This window comes from Anas acuta, chromosome 5, assembly GCF_963932015.1.
Source record: "Anas acuta chromosome 5, bAnaAcu1.1, whole genome shotgun sequence".
NCBI lineage: Eukaryota > Metazoa > Chordata > Aves > Anseriformes > Anatidae > Anas > Anas acuta.
Genome location: NC_088983.1, coordinates 53,728,373 through 53,750,636, shown reverse-complemented (window position 1 = coordinate 53,750,636; position 22,264 = coordinate 53,728,373). Strand labels below are relative to the sequence as shown.

Below are 22,264 nucleotides of genomic sequence, written 5' to 3'. Positions count from 1 at the left end.
GGCGCGCAGCCAATGGGCGCGCGGCGGGGCGGGGCGGGGCGCGCGGGGCAGGCTGGGAAGATGGAGAACTTCTCGGCCCTGTTCGGCGGCGCCGAGCAGCCGCCCCCCGCCGCCGCCGCCGCGCTGGGCTTCGGGCCCGCCAAAGCGGCCGGGGCCGGGGCCGCGCCGCCCCCCGCCGCCTCCGCCGCCGCCTCCGCCGCCCCCCCGGCTCCCGGCGAGGGCAAGGCCGCCGCCGCCGGCCCCTTCTACCTGCTGCGGGAGCTGCCAGGTGCGGGGCGGGCGCTGCGCTGAGGGGGCGGCCAATGGGGAGCGGCGGCGCGTTGACGGGCAGCGCGGCGGGCCAATGGGCGGCGAGGGGGCGGGCGGGGAGGCGTTGAGTGACAGCGCGGCGGGCCAATGGGCGCGCGAGGCGGCTGAGGTGGAGGAGGAGGAGGAGGAGGAGGAGGAGGAGGAGGGGGAGGAAGGGGGGGGGGCAGCGCAATGGCGGCGGGGGCAGCCCCGGGACTCGCCGCCCGCCGCCCCCCGCAGGCAGCACGGAGCTGACGGGCAGCACCAACCTGATCACGCACTACAACCTGGAGCACGCCTACAACAAGTTCTGCGGCAAGAAGGTGAAGGAGAAGCTCAGCAACTTCCTGCCCGACCTGCCCGGCATGATCGACCTGCCCGGCTCCCACGACAACAGCAGCCTGCGCTCCCTCATCGAGAAGCCCCCCATCTGCGGCAGCTCCTTCACGCCCCTCACCGGCACCATGCTCACCGGGTTCCGCCTGCACGCCGGCCCCGTGAGCACTGGGGGACTCCTGGGGGCTGGGGAGGAGCCTTTGGGTGCTGGGGGGGGGCACAGGGGCACCCCTCAGGGGCTGGGGGGAAGGAGGAGTAAGGAGAGGGCACCCAGCGCCCTCTAACCCCCCCCCATCTCCTCCCGCAGCTGCCCGAGCAGTGCCGGCTGATGCACATCCAGCCGCCCAAGAAGAAGAACAAGCACAAGCACAAGCAGAGCCGCACGCAGGACCCCGTCCCCCCCGGTAAGGAGCCACTCCATGAGGCCGTCAGCTCGTCCTGTCCCCCCTCCCGCGCTAATCCTCATCCTCTGGTCCCTCCAGAAACCCCCTCGGACTCGGACCACAAGAAGAAAAAGAAGAAAAAAGAGGAGGATCCTGAGCGGAAGAGGAAGAAGAAAGAGAAAAAGAAAAAGAAGGTAGGGGGGGAGCAGGGGAGAGCCGGGGAGCCGTGCTGATCCCGCCGCTCCCTCACCGTCTCTCTCCTTCCCCCGCAGAACCGGCACAGCCCCGAGCACCCGGGGGTGGGCAGCTCCCAGGCCAGCAGCAGCAGCAGCCTGCGGTGAGGCGGCCGCGGGGAGCTCTGGGTGGCCGTGGAGGGCCCCGGCTGCCCCGCCATGGACTCGTCCCTCCCGCGGAGCGCAGCGGGGAGACCTGGGCAGGCGCCTCCCCACCCGGAGGGCCGGGACCAGGGGAAGGCGTGGACTGTGCTGGAGCTGGGCTGGCTGCCCTCAGCCCCTCGTACCGGGACTGCACTGAGGGCTCTCTCTCTCTCTTTTTTTTCCTTGTTTTTTTTTTACTCACCTTTTAATTAAAGTCTCTGCTCTAAGGAGGGGCTGGTGGCAGTGGCTCTACCTGTCGGCTGGCACCCTCACCCGCAGCGGGGCCCCGGGAGCTGTTTCCTGCAGCCTGGCTCTGCCCCGGGACTGAAGGCACTGCAGCGTGCCCCCCTCCTGGCCCCCTTTTCCTTCCCCCCCCTGCGGAGGGGGAGCTGAGGCAGGGAGGGACACCAGGAGCCCCTGTGGGGAGCCTCCGTCCCCGGACACTAAAATAAAGCACACGCATGCCTGCTGGGATGGCTCATTAAATATCCTTTTATTCCTCATTTTAAAATGGCTAATAAGAATTAAAAAAAACAACAATGGCGTGGCCCTGCGCAGGCCCCGGGAGAGATATTGCCGTAGAGAACGAGTGAAGAAACGCGTCAAGGGCCCCGGGCCCCAGGCAGGGGCTGGGGAGCGCTGGGCTCCCTGTCTGCATTTTGTTTTGTTTTTGTTTTTTGGCATGTGATGAGAAAATATTGCTGTGGGGGCGGCGCCCCGCCGGCCTCCCTCGTCCCCACGTGGAAATAAAACCAAGGGCGTGACAGCCAGGAACCCCTCCTACACCCATGGGGAAGAAATAACAACAGAAAGCCCACTACAGCCCCCAGGGACACGGATAAAAACCAGCGGGAGCCACGGGGGCGGAGCGGCTGGAGCCCACGAGCGGCTCTCCAGACCCCCCTGCGCCCCCCAGCCCTGCTGCGGGTGTGAGGGGGGGTTTGGGAGGCGTGTGGGGCACCTGGGCCTCGCCCCTTCTCCCACCCTGTGCCCTCAGGGGCTGCAGGAGGCTCAAAAACCCCAAAAATGGAGCAAGGAGGCGGCCCCACAGCCTCCAACCCAGCTCAGCGGGGCAGGGCGCTGCCCCCAGGCACCTTCCCCTTCTTGTCCGGTGCCCGCAGGGCCTGTGCGTGGGCAGCAGCCCCGGCTGTTCCTCCCTCTCTCGGGGTCAGATATATAATTTCTGCTTCTTCCTTTTCTTTTTTTTTTTAATATTTATATTTATATATATAGATATTTATATATACACACACCTGGTAACTCAGAAAGAGAAAAAAAATAGAATCCGGTAACAATAATAATAAAAAAAAGTTATTCTGGTTTTAAAAACAATCCATTCCTACCACACTAGGCGAGCGAGTGATTGCACAAGGCCCACAAGTGGCTGGCCCGGGCGGGGGGCCGCAGGACGGGGGCCCCCCCGCGGTCCTCGGAGGAAAGAGGGGCGCTGCTGGGGCGCCAGGCGGCACCCGAGTCCTGGGGAGGGGGTGGAAAACGGGGAGGAGAAACCCAAAATGAGGAAGGGAAGCGCCGCCAGCCCCTCCGCCCCTCGTCCCTGGGGGCTGCAGTGTGTCCGTGCCCGCGGGGAGGCCCCCGGGCGCCCCTCATACGGAGATCTCGTAGGTGGTGCCCCCCACGCCCGACACCTTCTTGACGCCTCCGCGCGTGGGGCTGCTGAGGGGCACGGGCCCCGCGCCGGGGGCGGCTGGCCCCAAGCTCTTGGGCTGCCCGTTGGACTTGCTGTAGGACGGCCTCAGCTGCACCTCGTCCCTGCGGAGGGAAGCGGGGACGGGGGGTGAGCGGGAGGGCAAAAAAATGACAAAATTGAGGAGTTTGGGGGAGAATTTGGGGACGCGCGTACTCACTTGGGTGCCAGCAAGGGCTGCAAGGCCACCTCCTCGGCCTCGGGCTGAGACGCTGGTTTTTGGCTGCTGTAAGACACGGATTTGCCCAGGTGGGGGGCGGCGGGCTGCTCAGGGGAGCCGAGGGAGCGCGCCCGCAGTGCGTGCGGGGGCTCGGGCTTGCCGAAGCGGGGAGGGGCCGGGCGGGTGAGCGGGTTCTTGCCCAGGGGCGAGCGCTTGCAATCGTCCGAGGAAGAAGAGGAGCCGCCGCGGGGGGCCGCGCCGCCCGAGTCCGCCGGCCCCGCATCGTCCTCCCTGCCCGGCGCCGCCGGCTGCTGCAGCAGCTTCTCGCGCTCCTGGATGGAGGCCACGATGTGGCGGGACAGATTGTCGTAGCGCACGGGCGAGGGCTCGCGGGGCGCCACGTGCTTGGGGGAGGCGGCGGCGGTGGCGGCGGCGAAGCGGCCGTGCAGGTCGCTCTCCCTCTGCTGGGCGATGCGCGCCGAGAGGAAGGGCGAGGTGTAGCCCACCGGCGCCTCGGGCTCGGGGCCCGCCTGCACCGACTCGAAGTCGGGGCTGTCGGAGGGGGTGAGCAGGCTGTCGTAGGACAGGCTGCCGTTGCGCGTCTGGTTGGCCAGGCTCTTGTAGGAGGTGGAGGTGGTGCCCTCGGAGCGGATGGACTGCAGGTGGCCCAGCTCGAAGCCCGTGCCCTGCGCCGACTTGAGGCTGGAGGAGCGCGAGCCGCTGGACAGCGGGTCGAAGGGGAAGCTCTTGCCGAAGGTGGGCGAGCGGAAGCTCTCGGGCTCCAGGCTGGGCTCCGAGCGGTAGCTGGGCTTGCGGCCGCCGTCGCAGATGGAGTTGGGCTCCTTCAGGCTGTTCACCCGGCTCAGCTGGGGGAAGGAGGCAGAGCAGTCACCCCCGGGAAGGCAGCGACTCCCTGCTGAGCCCCCCCTGCTCAGAAAGCCACGGCCAGGGGTAGGACATCCCCTTGTGACCTTACCTTGGCGCTGGTGGAGTGGGGCAAGGCGGCCGAGCTGCTGCTGCTGCTGTAGCCGGGCCGGTACTTGTACATGGTGGGCGTCGGGGGGCTGTCCTTGCCTAGCAAGCCGCTGTCTGCGGGGGGAGGAAGGGAGAGAGAGGCTCAGAGGCGAGGCTGCTGCCCAAGGCAGTGTGCAGGGAGCATCGCCCGGTGCCCTCCTCCCCCCAGAACCGGCTCTGAGCCTGGGGCGGACAGACCACGGAGGTGGAGGCGAGAGGAATGGTCGAGGGGAGGTGCTCGGGGAGGGCTGAGATGGAGGGGGATGGAAAATGGGTCCCCGCAGCACTGGGGGCGCTTCCCCGGCAAGACCTGAAGGTCAGCGGGGCCGGCGGCACACGGAGGGACTGGGACGCAGCCGTGTCCGAGCTCCCGCTCTCACCCCTCCTCTCGTGCCAAGCCCACGCTGGAGGCTCCGAACAGCGCTCGATGTGGCGCTCAGGGGAGCGGGGAGAGCGAGCCCGAGCTGTGCAGGCTGCAACAAGCACGCTCCTTGCCACCAAGCCAGGCCTGCGCTCCTGTGCCTGCCAACCTGCCTCTGCTGCCTCTCACGGCAGCTCCCGCTGGCCGCCACGCTGCCGAGGAGCGGTCTCAGACCAGTCCCTGCCTTCCTCAGATGGAGCAGGGTTGGCTGTGAGCAGCCCCCAGGCTTCTTCCAGTGCCAGCCCGGAGGTGCGGGCACGTCCTGCCCCACCGTGCGGCGTGCCGACGTGCTTCGGGTCTGCCCTGCAGCCTGTTCCTGGCGGCTGGCCGGGGCCCTGCTCGCCTTCCTTACCCTCGGTGGTGGCCAGGGTTAAGTGTGTCCTCAGGCCCGTGTAGCGGCTGAGGTCTGGCTTAGGTGGGGGTGGCGGCTCGGCGTCAGCGGACTGGCTCTCCGTCACCTCCAGGCTTCCTTTGGACTGCAGAGACAAAGCGCAGGCGGTCAGGAGGCCCCCGCTGTGCCCCCGGCAGGCGGGGAGCATGCAGGAGTGGGCTCTCGGCGGCCCTGGGCCCATCCAGTCCCGGCTGCTGGTGAGTGTGGAGGAAGGGGGACCTCTGAAGGGCTGCAGGGGCAGACAACGGGACGGGGAAGGGCGATGGAGGGTGCCAAGCCTTGTGGGGTCGCTGCCGCATGGGCCGGGCACGGTGCCTGCCCCATGGGGACGCAGCACGAGATGACACAGAGGGTGACACGGGGCGTGACGAGGCTCACTCGGTTCTTTACTCACGCAGGCTCGCGCCCCTGGGCTCGGCGGGGGAATGCCAACCCCCCCCACTTTCCTCACCTTCGTCCTCTTCAGCTCTGTCTGGATACCGTTGTCCATGATCTTGACGGTGATCTGGCCGTCCGACACGTCGGGCCGCAGGAAGGGGGGCCTCACCAGCACCGTCTGCTCGGCCCTCGGCCGCCCGAGGTACCTGGCGAGGGCAGGGAGAGGGTGGAGAAGGTGAGGGGCTGCAGCTGGGGGCGGCTCGGTCTCCCCGGGCATGGCCACGCCATGCCGCGCTTACCTGGGGGCTGGGGAGCTGCAGAGGACCCGGCTGACGTTCTTACAGCAACCGTTGGTGAAGGGGTTGACGCCGCCGCGGAACTTGCCCGTCACCTGCGGGACGAGGGGCACGGTGCGGGGACGGGCAGTGGCTGCGGGACGTCCCCGGTGCCTTCCCGTGCCTCAGCCCACCCTGCCCACGTCTGCCTCGCCCCCCGAGGTACCCGGAGGTGTTTTGGGAGGAGCTGAGCGCCCCGCAGCACCCGGCACACACACGTACCTGCTCGTTGGTGGTGCGGCCCCTCGCCACCAGCACCACGTGGAAGCCGGTGAGGCCGGCGACGGGGATGAAGAACAAGCTGGCCACGCACATCACGGCCATGCTGCCAGCGGGACGCTAAGGAAGAGCCAACAGCACTGCTCCGCCCCGTGCCATCCCCGGCCCCACCAACGCCCTGCCCCGAAAAAACCACCCTGAAGGATACGTGATGGCCATGCGGACGCCGGAGAGCTCCACCTGGTAGAGGACGTAGAGCAGGCCGAAGCCGAAGACGCCCATGATGTGCGTGGTGAGCGAGAGCAGGAAGAGGAAGAAGTAGCGGTAGTTGCGGCGCCCGATGCAGTTGTTCACCCAGGGGCAGTGGTGGTCGAACTCCTGGGGGCGGGGAGGAGCTGCGGTGAGGGGCCTGGCCGCGGCCCCTCGTACCCACAGGCGGGGTTTTAGGGCTGAGGGCTCACGGGGGAGAGGCCCCGGCGGTTTCTCACCTCCACGCAGTTGTCGCAGACGCTGCAGTGGGAGCAGCGCGGCGGGCGGTAGAAGCGGCAGGTGGCGCACCACTTCATGCGCACCTGGATGCCCTTGATTTCCACCGTCTTGTAGAGCGGAGCTCGGAAGTCGTCCTCCTTGTCCTCGTCTTCTTCAGCTGGCGGGGAAACGCCGGCACGGCCACGCGTCAGGGCACGGGGCGCCCAACACCATGGCCCCACTGCCCTTCTGAGCGGACAAAACCCCGCTCTGCCCCCACACCGAGCCCACCTCACTGCCACGGGCACCGCTGAGCACAGACAGAGGAGGGAGGAGCTCCCCGAGCACACAAGGGGCCGGGATTTAGGCGACTTTCACCACTTGATCCCACCAGCTGGGCCACGAACCCAGCACGACCTTCCCGCAGTGTGCCGCCACCTGGTCCCAGCCAGGCCGGCTTTCCCCGACCCTCGTCCCGCCCCGTAATCCTCTTTCCCCCCCCAGGAAGGAACTGGCCCTGCCCCAGGTGATCCCCGCCGAGAGCCGCGCTCACCTCGGGGGAAGATGCCTGGGTCCATGAAGGTGGCCATGCTGAAGTTGGCCAGCACGAAGAGGAAGACGACGGCATTGTAGACGGGAATGACCGGGGACACGTAGAGGCTGAGCCACGGGCACCTGCGGGGACACAGCTCTGAGACACCCGGCCCGGGGCCGTGCAGCACCGCAGCGGGAAGAGGCCTGGGGGAGCCGGGCAGCTTGGTTCTTCCCCACCCCCCAAAACCATTTCCCGAGCAGCCTCGGTGCTCCTGCATGGGGCTGGGAGGGGGCCAGGGAGCTGCCAGCGCCCACCCGGCCCCGCTGGGTGCAGGCTCGGGGCAGCGGGCTTCCCCCGCGGAGGCGCCAGAGTAATTCCCTAATCTGCTTTGCTGCGGGGAGTTTAATCCCCCGGATCTAGGGCAGCATCTGTCCCTCTCTTTCCTCCGCAGCACCCAACTCGGATGGATTTAGGCAGCGAGAGCGGAGGGGGCAGCGCACGAGGCAACGTGGGGTCCTCCATAGCCCTCTAACACCCTCTGGGGTGAGCAGTCCTTGGGGTCTCGACGCCGCGACGCCTCCGCCACGAAGCAGAGGGTGACAGCTTTCCCCGCGGGAAGCCGGGGAGGGAGGAGGGCGCCTCTCCCCGGGGCGCTGCCTCCCCAGCCGCACCTATCTGCGGTGGCATCGCCCCGGCGTTCCCCCGGGAGCTCTGCGGGGCTGGGAGCGGCTCCCCGGCAGCCCCGTGCCGCACCGGCCGTGCCGGCTCTGCCTCCCCAGGCCGCCCGGCGGGTGCTGCCAGCCCGGCGGGGCAGGGCGCCGAGGAGGAGGAGGAGGGGAAGAGAGGTGGCTGCACGCAGGGCTTCGGCCCCACAGGACAGCCGGGGTTGCCCTTGGGGCGTTTCCCACCCCACTCCTCGTGTGGATGGGGCTGAGGGCACGGCGCCTCCTCCTCAGGGGACTTTGCCCCGGGGAAGGGCAGGGCCGAGTTCCCTGTCCCTGTCCCTGCACCCAACGCCCCGACTCCACGGGAGGCTCCCAGCCCCGCTCGGAGGGGAGGCAGAAGGTGGGGAAGCCCTTCCAGGAGCCCCTCTCTCTAGGAAAGCCGTGTCCAAGCCCAAAATCTTGGCTTGAAAGGAGCGGAGGGCAGCCAGGGCCACCATTAAGCCCCATCACCGTGTTAGTCACTGCCAGCAGGAACGCTGACAGCGGGGCTGAGCCAAACAGGCTGGATGGAGCCCCAAAAGGACCCCAGCAGGGACACAGACGGGGCCAGCAGGAGGAGGAACCCCCCTGCCATCATCTGGGGGTGGCCGCGCACCCAGCGTGGGGCACGGAGGGACTGAGCCTCCTGGGAGGAGCCTATTGCCACCCTCTGACCCCTGGCCCCGGGGAACGAGCGCTGATTGCAGGGGCTGGCGTTGCCCTTTGGGGCGGCCCCAAACCCCTGGCCTTATCAGGCACGGCGAGACCCGAGCGGCTGGGAGAGCTGCCAGGGGCCCTGCTGCGCCCAGGGGACTTTAAACCCTGCCCGGCTGGCGGTGTGTGGCGAGGAGGAGGAGGAGGAGGAGGAGGAGAAGGAGGAGGAGGAGGAGGAGGAGGAGGAAGGCTGCTCCCTGCTGCAGCCACGCATGTCCCGGGGAACTCGGCGGGTCTGCTCCCCGAGCCGTGGGGCGCAGCCTGCCCGGCTGTGCCGGGACTTGTCGCTGGCAGCACATGAGAGCGCTGGGGGCAAGGCAGCGCCGCGGCACGCCCGCAGCCCCACACCTCCTCCTCTCCCAGCACGGCTCCTCCTCCCCTCCGCGGGCACGGATCCCCCCTGCAACCCCAAAAACACCTCCCTGCAGCCCCAAAAACACCCCCTGCAACCCCAAAAACACCCCCTGCCTGTGCTGCTGCTGGCTCCTTGGCCACAAGGAGCAGGGCCCTCATCCCGTAGGAGGGGCAGGGCCGGACAAACCGCCCCATCAGTTCCACCTCCCTCCCTGGCTGAGCCACCCCAGTGAAACCCGTGTGAAAGTGCCCCAGTTTCCCCGAGGTGCTCCCCAGCAGGTTACCCCGCGCCCGCTGGCCTGCGATCCCAGCCGCCCTGCCCTGCTGCTCCCGCTCCCACCGCCGCCCCACGGGGGCCCCGAAAAGCAGCAGGACTCACGTGAAGGCGAAGAAGAGGGTGGTGGCTCCCACTAGGAAGATGGCAGCGGCCGAGACCGGGACGTACTTGCTGGGTTTGAACCTCTTTGCGGACGCTGCTGGCATGGTGGAGCTCTGCTGGGGAATCCGCCCTGCAGCATAGCCCAGGCCCAGCTGGAGTCAGAGCCAGGTGAGAAGGGGAGGGGAGGAGGAAGGGGCCGAGGCGCTGCCCGGCCTCCCCGAGCGAGCTCCGGCCGCAGCAGGAGGCCGGGAGAAGTCCGCTGCGGCCTCCGGACAGCCCCGAGAGAGTTCAAAACCCCAAAATTCAGAACTCCGAGCTGAGAAGCGGGTCTGGGTTTCACCCAGCCGTCAGGCTGAGAGCCCCTAGGTCAGGCGCTGGCCTCCGAAAAGGTCCCCACGTGGCCCGTGCCGGCGTGGAGGCGAGGAGCTGGCGGCACAAAGCCCCGCCGGGAGCTGCGCCGCCCTCCCAGCCCCGCAGCCCCTCGGTGGGCGCAGGGAGGAGGGGGACGGGGACGTCTCCCCAGCGAGCCGCTCGGCCTCCTCCTCCTCCTCCCCCCTGCCAGTCACAGCAGCACTCTCCCTGATTCCTGCGGGCTGCGGGGCCGGCTGCCCGGCGGTGGCCGTTTAATTTTATTTATTTCTCCCCGGCCAGGCAAAGCCGAGGAACAGCTGGTGCGAGGCTGAGCTGTAAATCCTTTCTGCGCGAGGGGGGCTGCAGGGGAAGGCCCCGTGGAGCGCGGTTTCACCCTCTTCCTTCTCGTTCCTTCCTCCTCCCGGCCCTCCGGCCTCCCAGCAGGCTTCGTTTCCACCCGGCTGCTGCAAAGCGAGGGGAATTTCATCAAATCTTCCCCGCGGAGACCATTTGGGGCCAGGTCCCGGGCAGAGCTGTCAGGGAGGGCTCTCACAAGCCCCGCAGCGTGCTGGAGGTGAGGAGGGTGCTGCACGGCTCTGCCTCGCCCGTGGCCTGAGCGGCGCCTGCTCCATCCGGCTCCATCTCGGAGAGGAGGTGAAGCTGCTCCTTGTTAATCCATATGTTTAAAAAAAAAATGCATAAAACCATTAAAATCAGGCGTCGGGCATCACCTGGAAAAGAGAAGGGCAATAAATCAGCAAGGCAATCAAGGTGTTCGAGTGGAAATACCCCGCAGAACGCCGCTACCTGGATGGGGAGAGCCAGGCTGGCGGCCGGCTGCTGCCTCCCACCCGCTCGCCCTGCTGGTGTGAAACGCCGAGGGAAAGGGGCTAATCAAAGGCTCCCAGCCCTAATGGCAGGGCGGAGGCTGCAGGAGGCCGGCAATCCCGGCCTCTGTCCCCCGGGGGATGCCCGGGGCCAACACCAGTGTCCCCAGCAGGGGAGGAACTGGCGGGACCTGCGCTGGCAGCAGGAGGCCGGGCTGCTGGAGAAACCGGCCCAAAAAGGGGAGCAGGAGGCAGCGACCCGCCCCAAAACCCAGCTCCTCATCTTCCTCCCCCATCCCCATCCCCATCCCCTGCTGCTCCCCCAGTTTTGTCCTGTGGGGCGGGCAGGGCGATGGTCGGCGCTGACTCAACGCTGGCGGGGGTCGGGAGCGCCGCGGCGCAGAATTAGAGGTGCGTTTAATGACACCCAGGCGTCGTAATTAAGCGGGCTCCGTCACACAACCCGGCGGCGGGGCACAAGGGCTGAGTAATGGGGGAGCCGCTCCCACTGCGGCCCTGCACAAAGCCAGCCCGACCTCGGAAACCCAGGTGGTGTCCTGGAGCCGTGAGCGGGGTGCTCCCACCCCGCTGGCAGCGGGCTCAGCTCCCAGCCACACGCAGAGCCCACCCCACTGCCGCTCTCCCCACAGCCCGTCTCCTTCAGGCTCTCCCCATCTCTCCGCCCTCCCCCAGCCCCAGAGGCCAGCCGCACCCCGCTCACCTGAGGGACACCCGTGCTCTGCTGTTGTCCCCAGCCCCTTCCAGCCCCTCCTTCCCACGCCTCTGGGGCCCTGCCCTTCTCCCTGCTCCTCCCAGTCAGGCTTTAGGGGCTGCTGCGGCACCGGGGACTCCCTTTTCCTTCTCCTTTGGGGTTTCCCTCACAGCTCCTCACTGTGCTGGGAGCAACCCATGGAGAGCACCCAGCAGCTCCCAGCTACCTGCCCGCCCCAAACCTGCCCCGCCGTGCCTCCGCGGGCCGGGCAGCCCAACCATTCCTTCCCAGTGACGCAAGCCCGGGGCGGCGGGCCGGCGGGGTGTGCTCTGCCCCGTCCCCAGCCCGCCGTGTCTGCACCGCCCGCGCCCAGGAGCTGAAACCCAGCCCCAGCACGCTCCTTTTGCTCCACAGCCCCTGGGTGACGCCAGCTCCGCCCGTTTGCCACCTCCCCAGCCTTAAATGAAGGCGGCCGAGCTGCCTGAGTCTCCTCGCTTTGCTCTAGACGAGGCTACAGTCCCCTGGCCGAGTCCCCCTCTCCTGCAGCAGCGAGATGAAGGGGAGGCTCCGTGGGGCTTTTCTCTCGTCGCAGGGAGACGCGAGCAGCTCCCCGGGGCCGGTAATTTGGGATTACCAGGCTTCACGCCGACAATCTGGCCCCGCTTAGCAAGAAGGCAGGTTGAACACCTGCCAGCGCAGCCCATTACGTCAGCGGGGCCGGAGAGCAGCACGGAAACGCGCTGCGAGGAGCAGTTCCTCCCCGGGCAGGGCAGCAGCGTGCGGCCGGGAGCAGGCGCCGAGCTCCTGGCCACACCGCCGGGCCACGGGAACCAAAGCGCTGCGAGCTCACACGGCAGCTTCTCAAACCTCAACCCGCCAGGAGCACGCCTGCAGGGAGGTTTTGCTGCTCCACCTCGCCCAGCCGGCCGGGACAGAGCCTCCCCCAGCCCAGGGCTGCCCCACGGATCCCTGCCTCACCTCCTGCTCCCCAAAACCTCAGCCCCCCGACACCCGCAGCACGGACACGGCCGTGCCGTTGGGGCGAGCCCAAAGGAGGCCGCGGAGCCGACCAAAGGGCACTGAGGAGCGAACCGAGGCGGGAGGGGGGGGGCACGGCCGGGCCTGGGCACCAGGGGCTGCCCGGGGAGGCCCCTGAGGGGCCCGTGAGGGGCGGGGGAGGCCCGGGGAGGGGGCAGGGGAGGCTGGGGCGCGATGGGGGCGGCCCCGGTGCCTCCGGGGTCGGTCAGGGCCCCCCCCGGCCCCCCCCGGCCCCCCCCGGCACTCACCGGCTCGGCGCGGCCCAGGCGGCGGCGGGGGCAGCGCTCCGGGCCCGCACCGTCGCCGCGCTCCGGCGGCCCGGCCACTACGTCACGGCCGCGCCTGCGCAGTGAGGCTGCGCGCCGCCCGCCGCCGCTCATTGGCTGCCGCCCCGGGAACCGCCTGGAAGGAGAGGGGCGGGGAGGCGCGCATGCGCAGGGAGGAGAGGGAGGGGAGGTGGGGAGGGGTGAGGGCATGGCGGTGGCTTCGAGGGGAGTGAGGCGCATGCGCAGAGAGGGAGGAGGGAAGGAAGGGCGGGGTGTGGGTATGGCGGGGTGGCTTCAGGGGGAGAGCGGCGCATGCGCAGAGCGGGAAGGGGAAGGAAGGGCAGAGTGTGGGCATGGGGAGTGGCCTCGGGGGGCAGAGCGGCGCATGCGCACAGTTCGCCATGTTGGGATGTACCATGTGGGAACGGGGGGGAACGTACCACGTGCGGGGGGAGCCCCGGGCACGGCATTGGGGCGGGGGCGGGACCCCAAAGCTCAGCCCCGGGGCACGGGAACCCCACAGGGGGATACGGGGTGCCCAGGCGCCCCCCCAGGCACACGCAGCGGGGGTTTGGGCGGTCGTCCCGGGGCTGGGGGCAGAAGGCAGCAGGAGGCAGGAGCCCGAGGCAGGGCTTTAATAAGAACGGGTACAAAAAGGGGGCTGCGAGAAGGGGGGGCGGGGGCGCTACTTGAGGTCCATGAAGCGGATGTCCATGATGAGGAGGAAGTTCTTGGGCAGGGGGCGAGGCGCGGGGGACAGCACGGTGAAGACCTGGCGCTCCAGGTCGACGCCGGTGACCACGATGAAGCCGGCCACGCTGGTCTCCGAGATGTTGTCGTCGGCGCTGTCGGCCATGCTGACGCTCAGCAGGTGGTGCACCATGTCCCGGCCCGGCGTCACCGGCACCAGCTTCAGCTGGTTGTCCTCCTGCGACATCCCCAGCGGCAGGCAGGAGTCCGGGATGGTGGGCGCCCCCACCTTGTAGATCTTGACGTCGGAGAACTTGACGTCGAAGGCGTGCGGGTAGAAGCAGCCCCGGAAGCCGTAGAAGTACTCGCGGATGCGGTCGTCCCGGCACTCGCGGCGGAAGTCCTTGGAGCGCTCCACCACCCCGCCGGATTTGGGGAGCAGCACGGTGCGCACGAAGTGGGGCAGGTCCCTCTTGAGCTCGTTGTAGAGGCGCTCCTGGTCCAGCACCACCACCACGTCCACCTCGAAGGCGGAAGCGGCGTGCACCAGCGCCTGGTAGCCCGAGCCCTTCACCCAGCCGCACGTGTTGATGACGCAGCCGCTCACCGAGGCGCGCCGGTTCACCTCGCAGCGCTGGTTGAAGACGTCGGCCAGGCGGGACGTGATCTGCGGGGCAGACGGGGAGAGCTTTGGGGGCACAACGGGAGCTGGGCTCTTCCCTCTGCCCCCCCCTCGCTCCTCACAGCCAGCCCGCAGCTCACCGTGTCATCCCAAATAACCTCCTTGACTTCAGCGTCCCAAAATTCACCCCCCAAAAACCCCTCACCATCACCTTTGGGACCTGCTCCCAGGGCGTGCAAGCCAAAGCACATCGATTCTGATGGGGGTGGGCAGGAGGCCACGCCACGAGGCCGTGTCCTGTTCTTAGGGACACGTTGACCATCAGCAACGTCCCTAAATGTGCTTGGCAGGTTTATTTGCTGACACAGGAGCGATGTCTGGCTCGTGGACAACCCCCTGGGGGGAAGTCCTCCCAGTCAGCTGCCAGGCTTGGTGCTGGAGCTGTTCCTAAACCACATTACGAGACCTTAAGGGTGCTCAGCCACACCAGAGTTTCTCCCTGGTGTCCCACAGATGGGACAGGGGCAAGAGGGGCTGAGGACAGCTCCGGGCCAAACAGGGGCCTCCAACTGTCACCAAGCAGCAGGTGCAGCAGGACACTGCGAGTCCAAATCGGCTTCTATGTGCTTTTGTGGGATCTCTTTCTGCCTGGGGGCTCTCTGCTTGCAGACAGCCTGGCTGGGGGCAGCAGGAAGGGAAAGGAAGCCGCACAGCTTCAATCCTAGCAGAGCTGGCAGGGCCAAGCTCCTCTCTGCGAGCTGACACCCGTGCTGAGCCCCATGTCCCAGCTCAGCCTGGCACAGCCGCAGTGTTACCCAGCACCAAAACCAACTGGGTGACCCCAGGCTCACAGAGGCGGGCAGGGATCCCCTGCCCTGCTGCACGTGGGGCGAGATCCCCGGGGCTCACCTTGTTGTAGAGCTTGATGTTGGTGCCCGGCGTGGTGGAGCCGAAGTGGTAGACCAGCGGGGCCTGGAGCGAAAACCCCTCCTCCACGTCCGCCGGCCGCTCGATGTAGAGGGCGCCCATGGTGCCGGGGATGGAGACGGAGCCCTGGCCCACGTCCAGCTCCACGAAGGTGGGCCGGCGGCCCAGGCGCACGGCGTAGTTGAGCAGCAGGCGGCACACGGTGGACTTGCCCACGTCGGTGGGGCCCACCACCATGACGCGGGGCCCCCGCTCGTCCTCGCGCTCCGCCTGCCGGCGCATCTGCTCCAGGGCCGTGTGCGTGTTGAGGTAGAGCAGCATGGGGGTGTCCTTGGACACGTAGGCCACCTCGGTGCGCCCGCTGAGCTGCACGCTGCAGCCGTGCCAGGTGAAGACGGCCACCTTGGCGCCGGCGTCGAAGGTGAACTTCTTGTTGCGGGTCAGCTCGGTGCCGAACACCTCGGCCATGCCGCTCAGCAGCTCCATCTGCACCGTCTGCGACGCCTCCACCTCGAAGCGCAGCTCGGTCTCGCGCTCCAGCTCGAACTTGGCCACCTGCTTCTTCTCCTCGCCGCCCTCCTCCGCCATCTTGGCGCCGGCCCTGAGGGGGCGCGCGGCGGGGCTGCAGCGCCGGGGCCTCGCCCCCCGCCCGCTCCTGCTCCCCGCGGCTCCCCCCGGGCCCCCTCAGCCCCCCCGGGCCCCTCTCGGAGCCCCCTCCCGGCTCGGGGTCCCGGCCCCCCCCATCATGGCGCCCCCTCTCCCGCTTACCGGCGCCCTGACGGGCCGCGCGCCGCGCCGGAAGTGACGTCATTACTGGCCCACCGAGAAGCGCCGTTGCTATGGCAGCCGCGCGGGGCATCCTGGGTGTTGTAGTCCGGGCGCTGCCCCCGCGGTTAATTAGCATCTCATTTGCATAACCCCCCCCAGAGGGGGGCTGTAGCCCTGATTGGGGCTATCTATCACCGTGTGCCCCCCCCCCGGTGCCATTCACACTGTGTTTGCACGCCACTCCCTGCACCAAGCTCATTTGCATCTCATTTGCATCTCATTTGCATGCCCCTCCCCTCTGCGGGGGGCGGGGGCTGGGGGAGGGGGCACCCCGAGAAGAGGGGGGGGGAGACCCCGAGGTGACCCCCACGGCCCCGTCTCTGCGGCGTCCCCCCCGGGGTGACGTCACAGGGGTGACATCACGGCGGTGACATCACGGCGGTGACGTCACGGTGACGTCACGCGGGGGGGGGATGAGTCACGGGGCCGTGATGCAGTCCCCGGGCGTGCGGTGCCCCCCCCACCCCCACCCCCACCCCCCTCCATCCCCACCCCCCTTCTCCCGCCCGGGGACAGCACCGGGGACGGCGACACCGGGGACAGCGGGGACATTGGGGACAGCGGCAGGCGGTGAGCGCGGCACCGGCCCCCCCGCACCCCCTTGGACCCCCTCAGACCCCCCCCAAACCCCCCAAACCCCCCCCACACCCCCCTATCCCCCTGCCCCCCCCCATGTCCCCAAAGGGGGACACACCGGGGACTGCCCCCCCCCTGCACACCCCGTGGGGGGGGTCCCAGCGCTGCCCCCCCCTCACTTTCCTCCCCCTTTACAGCTCGCCCCCCCCATTTCCAGCCCCTTCTCCCCTTGGGGGGGCCGCGGCACGGGAGGAAAGACGGCTCTCAGCACCCTGCTGCGCTGCTTCCCCTGCCAGCGGCTGTGCGGGGGGTGCACGGTGCCCCCCGCGCCCCCCCGGCCCCCCGGGGCCCTGCCACCCTCGGTGCCCCCGCCGCCAGCCCGCCGCCACCTGCCCCCCGCCGCCTGCCTGCCCCCCAGGACCTTCCACAGCTACCTGCCCCGCTCACACCGCACCTACAGCTGCGTCCACTGCCGGGCACACCTGGCCCGCCACGAGGAACTCATCTCCAAGGTGCCCCCCCCGCGCTGCGTCCCCGTCCCGTCCCCCCCGAGTGTCCCCATGGGGTGCCGAGCATCCTCCCCTGGGGGGGGGGGGGCTGGTCCCTGTGGTGCCGGGCATCCATTTTGTGGGGTCCCCGGGGCGGTGGGCATCCCCGCGTGGGGTCTCGGGGGTGGCAGGGGGGTCGTGGTGGTGCCCCCGGGGGACGCGGTGGGGACAGGGGTGTCCCCGCTGGTGACTGGTGTCCCCGCAGTCCTTCCAGGGCAGCCATGGCCGTGCCTACCTCTTCAACTCCGTGTGAGTACCGCAGGGCACCGGGGGTGTCCCCACGGGGCTCTGTTTGCCCCGAGGGGCTCAGGGGACATTGTGGGGGGGGGACGGGGACACCCCCGGCGTGCCCACGGCTCCCGGCTTTGCGCAGGGTTAACGTGGGCTGCGGGCCGGCCGAGCAGCGCCTGCTGCTCACCGGGCTGCACTCGGTGGCCGACATCTTCTGCGAGAGCTGCAAAACCACCCTGGGCTGGAAATACGTGAGTTGGCCCGCGGCCCCGGCACCCCTAAACCCCAAATCCTGGGCTATACGGGGGTGGGGGTCTCAGGCTGCCCTCCCCCCAGGAGCAGGCCTTCGAGAGCAGCCAGAAGTACAAGGAGGGGAAGTTCATCATCGAGACGTCGCACATGGTGAAGGAGAACGGCTGGGACTGACGGCACGCCGGGGGCACCCCGCTGTCGGGGGGGGCACCCCGCTGTCAGGGTGGCAGTGCGGTGTCCCCCCCCCACCCCACAACTCCGCACCTTCCCGGTGCCCTGTGGTGGGGGCACCCTGCCGGGGCATCACAGGGCCCATCACCAGCACGGGGGGGGGGGGGCTGCGGGCAGCTTTTTTAGGGGAATAAAAGCTTTTTTTTTTATAGGAAGGTGCCAGGTGTCACCCCCCGGCACTGCTGCTCCCCCCTCGCTTAGCCCTGGCCCTTCTGGGGGACACCTGGCACGTGCCCAGCGCTCCCCCAGGGTGTGCTGGTGGTGATAGCCCCCAAATTGCCACCCCAAATAGCCTAATAGACCCCCCCCCCCCGTTGCCTTCCCCCCTCCAACAGGAGCCGTGCAGGGGGACAGAGCATTTATTGGGGCCCCAGGCCCGGAGCTGATGGGGTGACTGGGGGCCGGGGGCTCTGCGGCACCCCAGGGGGCTGGGGGTTTGGGGGGGGAGGAGGAGAGGGAGGGATGGGAAGGGGGAAAATGGGATGGGGGCAAATGGGATGGGTGGGGTGGGGTGGGGTGGGGTGGGGTGGGATGGGATGGGATGGGATGGGATGGGATGGGATGGGATGGGATGGGATGGGATGGGATGGGAGGAGGGGAGGAGGAAGCAGGGAGGGAGGGAGGGACAAGGGAAGGAGGGAGGGAAGGGGAGGAGAGAAAAGGAGGGAGGAGAGGAGGAAAGGGGGAAGGAAAAAGGAATGGATGGGATGGGAAGGGGGAGAGAGGGATGGAAGGAGGGAGAGGAGAAGCAGGGAGAGAAGGGGATGAAGGAGGGGGCCGTGCCCCCCATGGGGCAGGCATCAGGGCTGGGGGTCGCTGAGGCGCCCCATGAAGAGGGGGACTTCTCCGGCGTGGTCCCAGACGACGAAGAGGAAGGGCTGCAGCGCCTCCAGCAGCAGGGCCGTGCGGGCCACCGAGGTGGCCATGGCCCCCGCCGCCTCCACGCCGGCCTCGTCCAGCGCCAGCACGGCCCGGTGCTGCGCCGCGTCCACCGCCACCGCCGGGCCCCGCGCCAGCCCGCACAGCTCCGCGTCCAGGAACAGCCCGTAGTCTGCGGCACGGGGACACGGGGACATGGGGACACGAGGAGGGGGACGTTTGGGGGCGTGGGGGACAGCGGGGACCCCTCCCGGGTGTTATAGGGCCGGGCGCCGGGGGGTGCCTTACCCATGTCGTGGACCAGGGCCACCACGTCCATGGCGAGGTCGAGGTGCACGCGGGGCAGGGCGATGGCGGTGGCGCGTGTCGGGGTGCCGGCCGCCCTCCGCAGCAGCGCCAGGAAGGTCGGGGGGTCCAGCGCCCGCTCCACGGCCCCCAGCGCCTCCGGGGCTCCCCGCGGCACCAGCACCACCAGGCTCAGCCCCTCGCTCAGCTCCAGCCGCCCCACCTGGGGGACGGAGCCTCGGGTCACCGTGGAGGGGGGCATCCCACCCCAAATCCCGTGGGATTGATGTATGGGGAGGGAGGGGGGTACCTGGACTTGCAGGCGGGAGTCGGTGAAGGAGGCCACGGGGTACTTCTTGCTGGTCATGGTGGGCACGGGCACGGGCGGGAGGCCGGGGCGCAGGAAGGGCAGCGGCACCGTCTCCTTGGCCTTGAACGGTGTCTGCCAGCGGGCTGCGGGGACACGGCACCGTGGGGACCGTGGGTTGTGGGGATCCCAGCAGGGCAACGAGCACGCAAGCACCCCCAGAACCCGAAAAGCAGCGGCGTACCCTGGAAGTGCACGGCGCTGAGCAGCACCAGGCGCGGCTCGGGGGGCAGCTGTGCTAGCAGCCGGGGCAGGCGGCCGCGGGTGGCCTGGCGCACCCAGGCGTTGATGCGCTGCAGGTCCAGGCTCTCGTTGCCGCTCAGCTCCTGCGGCAGCGCCTTGTAGAAACGCTCCGACTCGTTCAAGAAGCGGGGCTGCAGGGACAGGGCTGCGCAGCGGAGGGGCGCGTCAGGAGGCGCTGGGCTCGCCCCCATCCTTGGCACCCCCCCGCTGGCACCCGGCTCACCTGGGTGGTGGAAGATCTGCGAGGCGGCCAGCAGCCCGGGCACGGCGGCCAGCTGCTGCAGGGCTCCGTGCATGCACCGCAACCCCGCTGGGTAGCCCAGGACGGCGGCCAAACGCTCCTGGGTCTCACCCCGGGCACCTGCAGGTGACATCAAGGCTCAGCGGGCACCCACAGCAGCACCCACGGGTGCCAGGCGGGGTGGCGGTGCCCACGGAGCCCCTCACCCAGCAGGAGGTGGGACAGCCCCAGGGCCACGTTGAGGGGGGAGAAGAGCAGGTTGGCGCCGGGCTCGGCCGCCTCCGCCATGTGCCGGTAGAAACGCACGGCGAAGGTGCCCAGGGCCTCGGCCACCGCCGCCCTCTGCGCCCCCGTGGGCGCCCCGCAGGCCTCGGGGGGGTCCTCGTCACCGGGGCACGGCGGGGGGCTTGCGCTCAGGGTGCCGAAGGGATCCTCGGTGGTCCCGGGGGCAGCTCCTGCTGTGCTCCTGCTGGCGGTGGTCCCGGGCTCCTCGGGTGCTGGCCCTGGCCCCTGGGTGCCCGGGGGCTCCTTGCTCTCGAGGGTGATGTCCAGGGTGGGCTCCTCCTCGGGGCTGGGCGCAGGCGGGGACGGCGTCCCCACGTCCCCCAGAGGGGCTGGGGTGGGACTGGGACGTGGGGACGCTGTCTGCGGCGTGCCCAGGCTCAGCGTGCTGGGAGAAGCCTCCAGTGTGGGGACCTGGGCACGGGGACCCTGGTGAGGGCGGGCAGGGGGGCACCCGGGGGTGGGGACCCACGTCCCTGGGCCACACTTACCGGGGTGACAGCGGCAGAGGCTGCGGCCACCACCCACAGCAGGGACAGGCAGAACCTCGCGGTGGCCATCCTGCGGGGCAAGCACTGGTCACGGCCCCGAAGGGCACCCGACGCCCCCACTCCAGCCCCTGTACCCACAAACCGCGCGCCCCAACCCCCCTGAGCCCCCTGCCCAACATCCCCCCGCAGCCCTGGGTGCTGGAGGAGGCCGTCCCCGTCCCACCTGGGTGCCGGGGGGGTGCTCCCCGAGTGTCCGGCCGGGCGCTGGGGGGAACTGGCCGGCCGCAGCCCCGCGTGGTTAAAGATTAAGGAGGGCGGGAGGCCGGGGAGGCTTCCCGTAAATCAGCCCCGGCGGAGGGAGGGTGCAGGGGGGGCTGAGGGCCGGGCTTGGCGGGGGCACCCGCAGTGAGAGGTGCTGACCCCACATCGCCCAGCCCACCCCACAGCGGCTGGAGGAGCTGCCCCCCTTATGGGGCACCCATTGGGAAATGGGGTAGGGCAGCCTACCCACCCAACGACCCCTTTTCCATGCCCCCCAAGGTGCCAAGGGGCAGCACAGCCACTTATTGCCCCATCTGCCCCCCCTGACCCCCATATTCAGGGAGGGGCTACAGCCTCTTACCCCACCCCCAAAGGGGTGGCCTCAGGTGGGTCCCACCCCGAGGTGCCCAACGGGACACCCGGCACCCGGCACCCGGCACCCGGCACCGATGGCCATGAGCAGGAGGCTGGCAGTGGTGGGTGGAGGCACCGGGGGTGGCACGCTGGGTGCCCACCCTAATGGGGCGGGGGTCCCGGTACTGGGGTGCAGCGGGGAGGTATTTGGGGCAGGGGGTTGTGGGGGGTGCTGGTGGCACTTGGGGGGTGCTGGCCCCGAGGTGAGGGTGCGGGGGGGATCCTGGTGCTGGTGGCTGTCAGGGGGTGTCGGTGGGTGCTGGTGGGTGCCAGTGGGTGTCAGAGGGTGTGGTGCCAGGAGGGTCCCAATGCCGGGGGGTCCCAGTGGGTCCCAGTGCTGTGGGGTGGCAGCAGGTGCCATGGGGTGTCGGTGGGTGCCGTGGGGTGCCGGTGGGTGCCGGTGGGTGCCGGTGGGTGCCGACTTCCAGTTTCGTTTCCCCGTCGGGGCGTGTACTGGGGTGGCCCCACCCCTAATCTCGTTCCCCCCCCCCCCGCAGGAGCTGGAGGAGGTGCAGCAGTGGAGGGGGGTCTGCGATCTGAAACTGCTGGAGGGCAACGTGCTGCGCTGGGGGGGGCTGCTGCTGCCCGTGAGTGGGGGGCCTGGGGTGGGGGGGTCCTGGGGAGGGCCTGGGGGTGGGGGGATACAGGGGAGGTCCAGGGGATGGGGGGCTCAGGGGCGTGAGGGGTGCATATGGGTGCCGTGGGTGCATGGGGGGTCCCAGGGGTGCACAGGGTTCTTGGGGACACGGGGGGGGTGTCCTTCTTGTGGGAAGCACTATAGGGGGGCTTCCCCTGGGGACACCGTGCAGACTGGGGGGATGTGGGGGCACCCAGGGGGCTGTGGGTGGGGTTCCCACCCCCCCATGGGGCACATGGGGCTGCGGGTGCTCCGTGGGGGCTGTCCCGGGGGGATCCCCTCCGTGCCCGGGCGGCACTGGGGGGCTGAGACGCCCCGCTCTGTGCCTCAGAACAACCCCCCCTATAACATGGGCGCCTTCCGCTTCGAGCTGACCTTCTCCCCGCACCACCCGCTGGAACCCCCCCGCGCCAGGCTCCTGACCAGCATCTACCACCCCGGCGTGAGCAAGGACGGCCACGTCTGCCAGCCCCTCACCTCCCCTCACATCTGGGAGCACAGCACCCGCGCCATCCACGGTGGGTGCCGGGGGCTGGGGGATGCCAGGGTGCGGAGGATCCGGGTGCTGACCCCCCCCCGACCCCCCGTGTACCCCCCGCAGTGCTGCAGGACCTGCTGCTGCTGCTGGACCACCCCGACAGGGAGCGGGTGATGCGGCTGGAGCTGGCCCGCGAGCTGGGCGAGCAGCCCGAAACCTTCTGGCGGCGGGCAGAGGAGCACACCCGCAGCCACGCCGAGCCGCGGCCACAGCCTCCCGGGTCCTGAGCTCAGCTCAGCACTGCGGCCCCCTCCTGAGCCCCCCCGGGGGCTGGGCATCGCCCCCACTCCGTCCATAAAGTGATTAATTTATTCCCTCTCCTGCTTCGTCTCCGTGAGCCTTCAACACGATGGGGTCCCCAAAAAT

The 22,264-nt window shown here is 69.3% G+C and overlaps 6 protein-coding genes across 8 annotated transcripts; 3 read left to right on the top strand and 3 right to left on the bottom strand.

Moving 5' to 3' along the window:
- The first annotated feature begins 14 nt into the window (after positions 1–14).
- On the top strand, positions 15–1,870 carry MED19 (mediator complex subunit 19). Its single transcript, XM_068684926.1, has 5 exons — positions 15–268; positions 529–785; positions 932–1,028; positions 1,107–1,201; positions 1,280–1,870. The coding sequence occupies exons 1-5, from the start codon at positions 61–63 to the stop codon at positions 1,346–1,348; spliced, it is 726 nt and encodes a 241-aa protein (XP_068541027.1). The 5' UTR covers positions 15–60; the 3' UTR covers positions 1,349–1,870.
- Positions 1,859–12,489, bottom strand: ZDHHC5 (zinc finger DHHC-type palmitoyltransferase 5). Its single transcript, XM_068684898.1, has 12 exons — positions 12,338–12,489; positions 9,162–10,243; positions 7,029–7,150; positions 6,496–6,653; positions 6,216–6,385; positions 6,011–6,113; positions 5,753–5,844; positions 5,527–5,659; positions 5,037–5,160; positions 4,226–4,338; positions 3,250–4,115; positions 1,859–3,154 (listed from the first exon to the last, which is right to left on the bottom strand). The coding sequence occupies exons 2-12, from the start codon at positions 9,263–9,265 to the stop codon at positions 2,989–2,991; spliced, it is 2,151 nt and encodes a 716-aa protein (XP_068540999.1). The 5' UTR covers positions 9,266–10,243; positions 12,338–12,489; the 3' UTR covers positions 1,859–2,988.
- Positions 12,490–12,975: 486 nt separating this feature from the next.
- On the bottom strand, positions 12,976–15,331 carry CLP1 (cleavage factor polyribonucleotide kinase subunit 1). The gene is made up of 2 exons (XM_068684919.1): positions 14,577–15,331; positions 12,976–13,712 (listed from the first exon to the last, which is right to left on the bottom strand). The coding sequence occupies exons 1-2, from the start codon at positions 15,180–15,182 to the stop codon at positions 13,041–13,043; spliced, it is 1,278 nt and encodes a 425-aa protein (XP_068541020.1). The 5' UTR covers positions 15,183–15,331; the 3' UTR covers positions 12,976–13,040.
- Positions 15,332–15,807: 476 nt separating this feature from the next.
- Positions 15,808–17,411, top strand: YPEL4 (yippee like 4; the record flags this gene model as incomplete). Its single annotated transcript, XM_068685424.1, has 5 exons — positions 15,808–15,992; positions 16,216–16,510; positions 16,752–16,795; positions 16,920–17,028; positions 17,114–17,411. Coding segments are annotated over 5 exons (723 nt in total), but the record flags the coding sequence as incomplete, so codon positions are not given.
- A 192-nt stretch (positions 17,412–17,603) lies between these two features.
- SERPING1 (serpin family G member 1) lies at positions 17,604–20,345 on the bottom strand. Of its 2 annotated transcripts, XM_068684902.1 has the most exons (8): positions 20,272–20,345; positions 20,049–20,118; positions 19,482–19,971; positions 19,258–19,395; positions 18,976–19,179; positions 18,735–18,877; positions 18,428–18,647; positions 17,604–18,311 (listed from the first exon to the last, which is right to left on the bottom strand). In XM_068684902.1, the coding sequence occupies exons 2-8, from the start codon at positions 20,115–20,117 to the stop codon at positions 18,061–18,063; spliced, it is 1,515 nt and encodes a 504-aa protein (XP_068541003.1). In that variant the 5' UTR covers position 20,118; positions 20,272–20,345; the 3' UTR covers positions 17,604–18,060. The 2 variants fall into 2 exon arrangements, with proteins under 2 accessions (XP_068541003.1, XP_068541004.1); XM_068684903.1 differs by lacking the exon at positions 20,272–20,345.
- A 72-nt stretch (positions 20,346–20,417) lies between these two features.
- On the top strand, positions 20,418–22,209 carry UBE2L6 (ubiquitin conjugating enzyme E2 L6). Of its 2 annotated transcripts, none has more exons than XM_068684934.1 (4): positions 20,418–20,541; positions 21,221–21,310; positions 21,692–21,878; positions 21,962–22,209. In XM_068684934.1, exons 1-4 carry the CDS (start codon positions 20,518–20,520, stop codon positions 22,123–22,125), a joined length of 465 nt encoding a protein of 154 aa, XP_068541035.1. In that variant the 5' UTR covers positions 20,418–20,517; the 3' UTR covers positions 22,126–22,209. The 2 variants fall into 2 exon arrangements, with proteins under 2 accessions (XP_068541035.1, XP_068541033.1); XM_068684932.1 differs by lacking the exon at positions 20,418–20,541 and adding an exon at positions 20,659–20,785.
- The last annotated feature ends 55 nt before the right edge of the window (positions 22,210–22,264 follow it).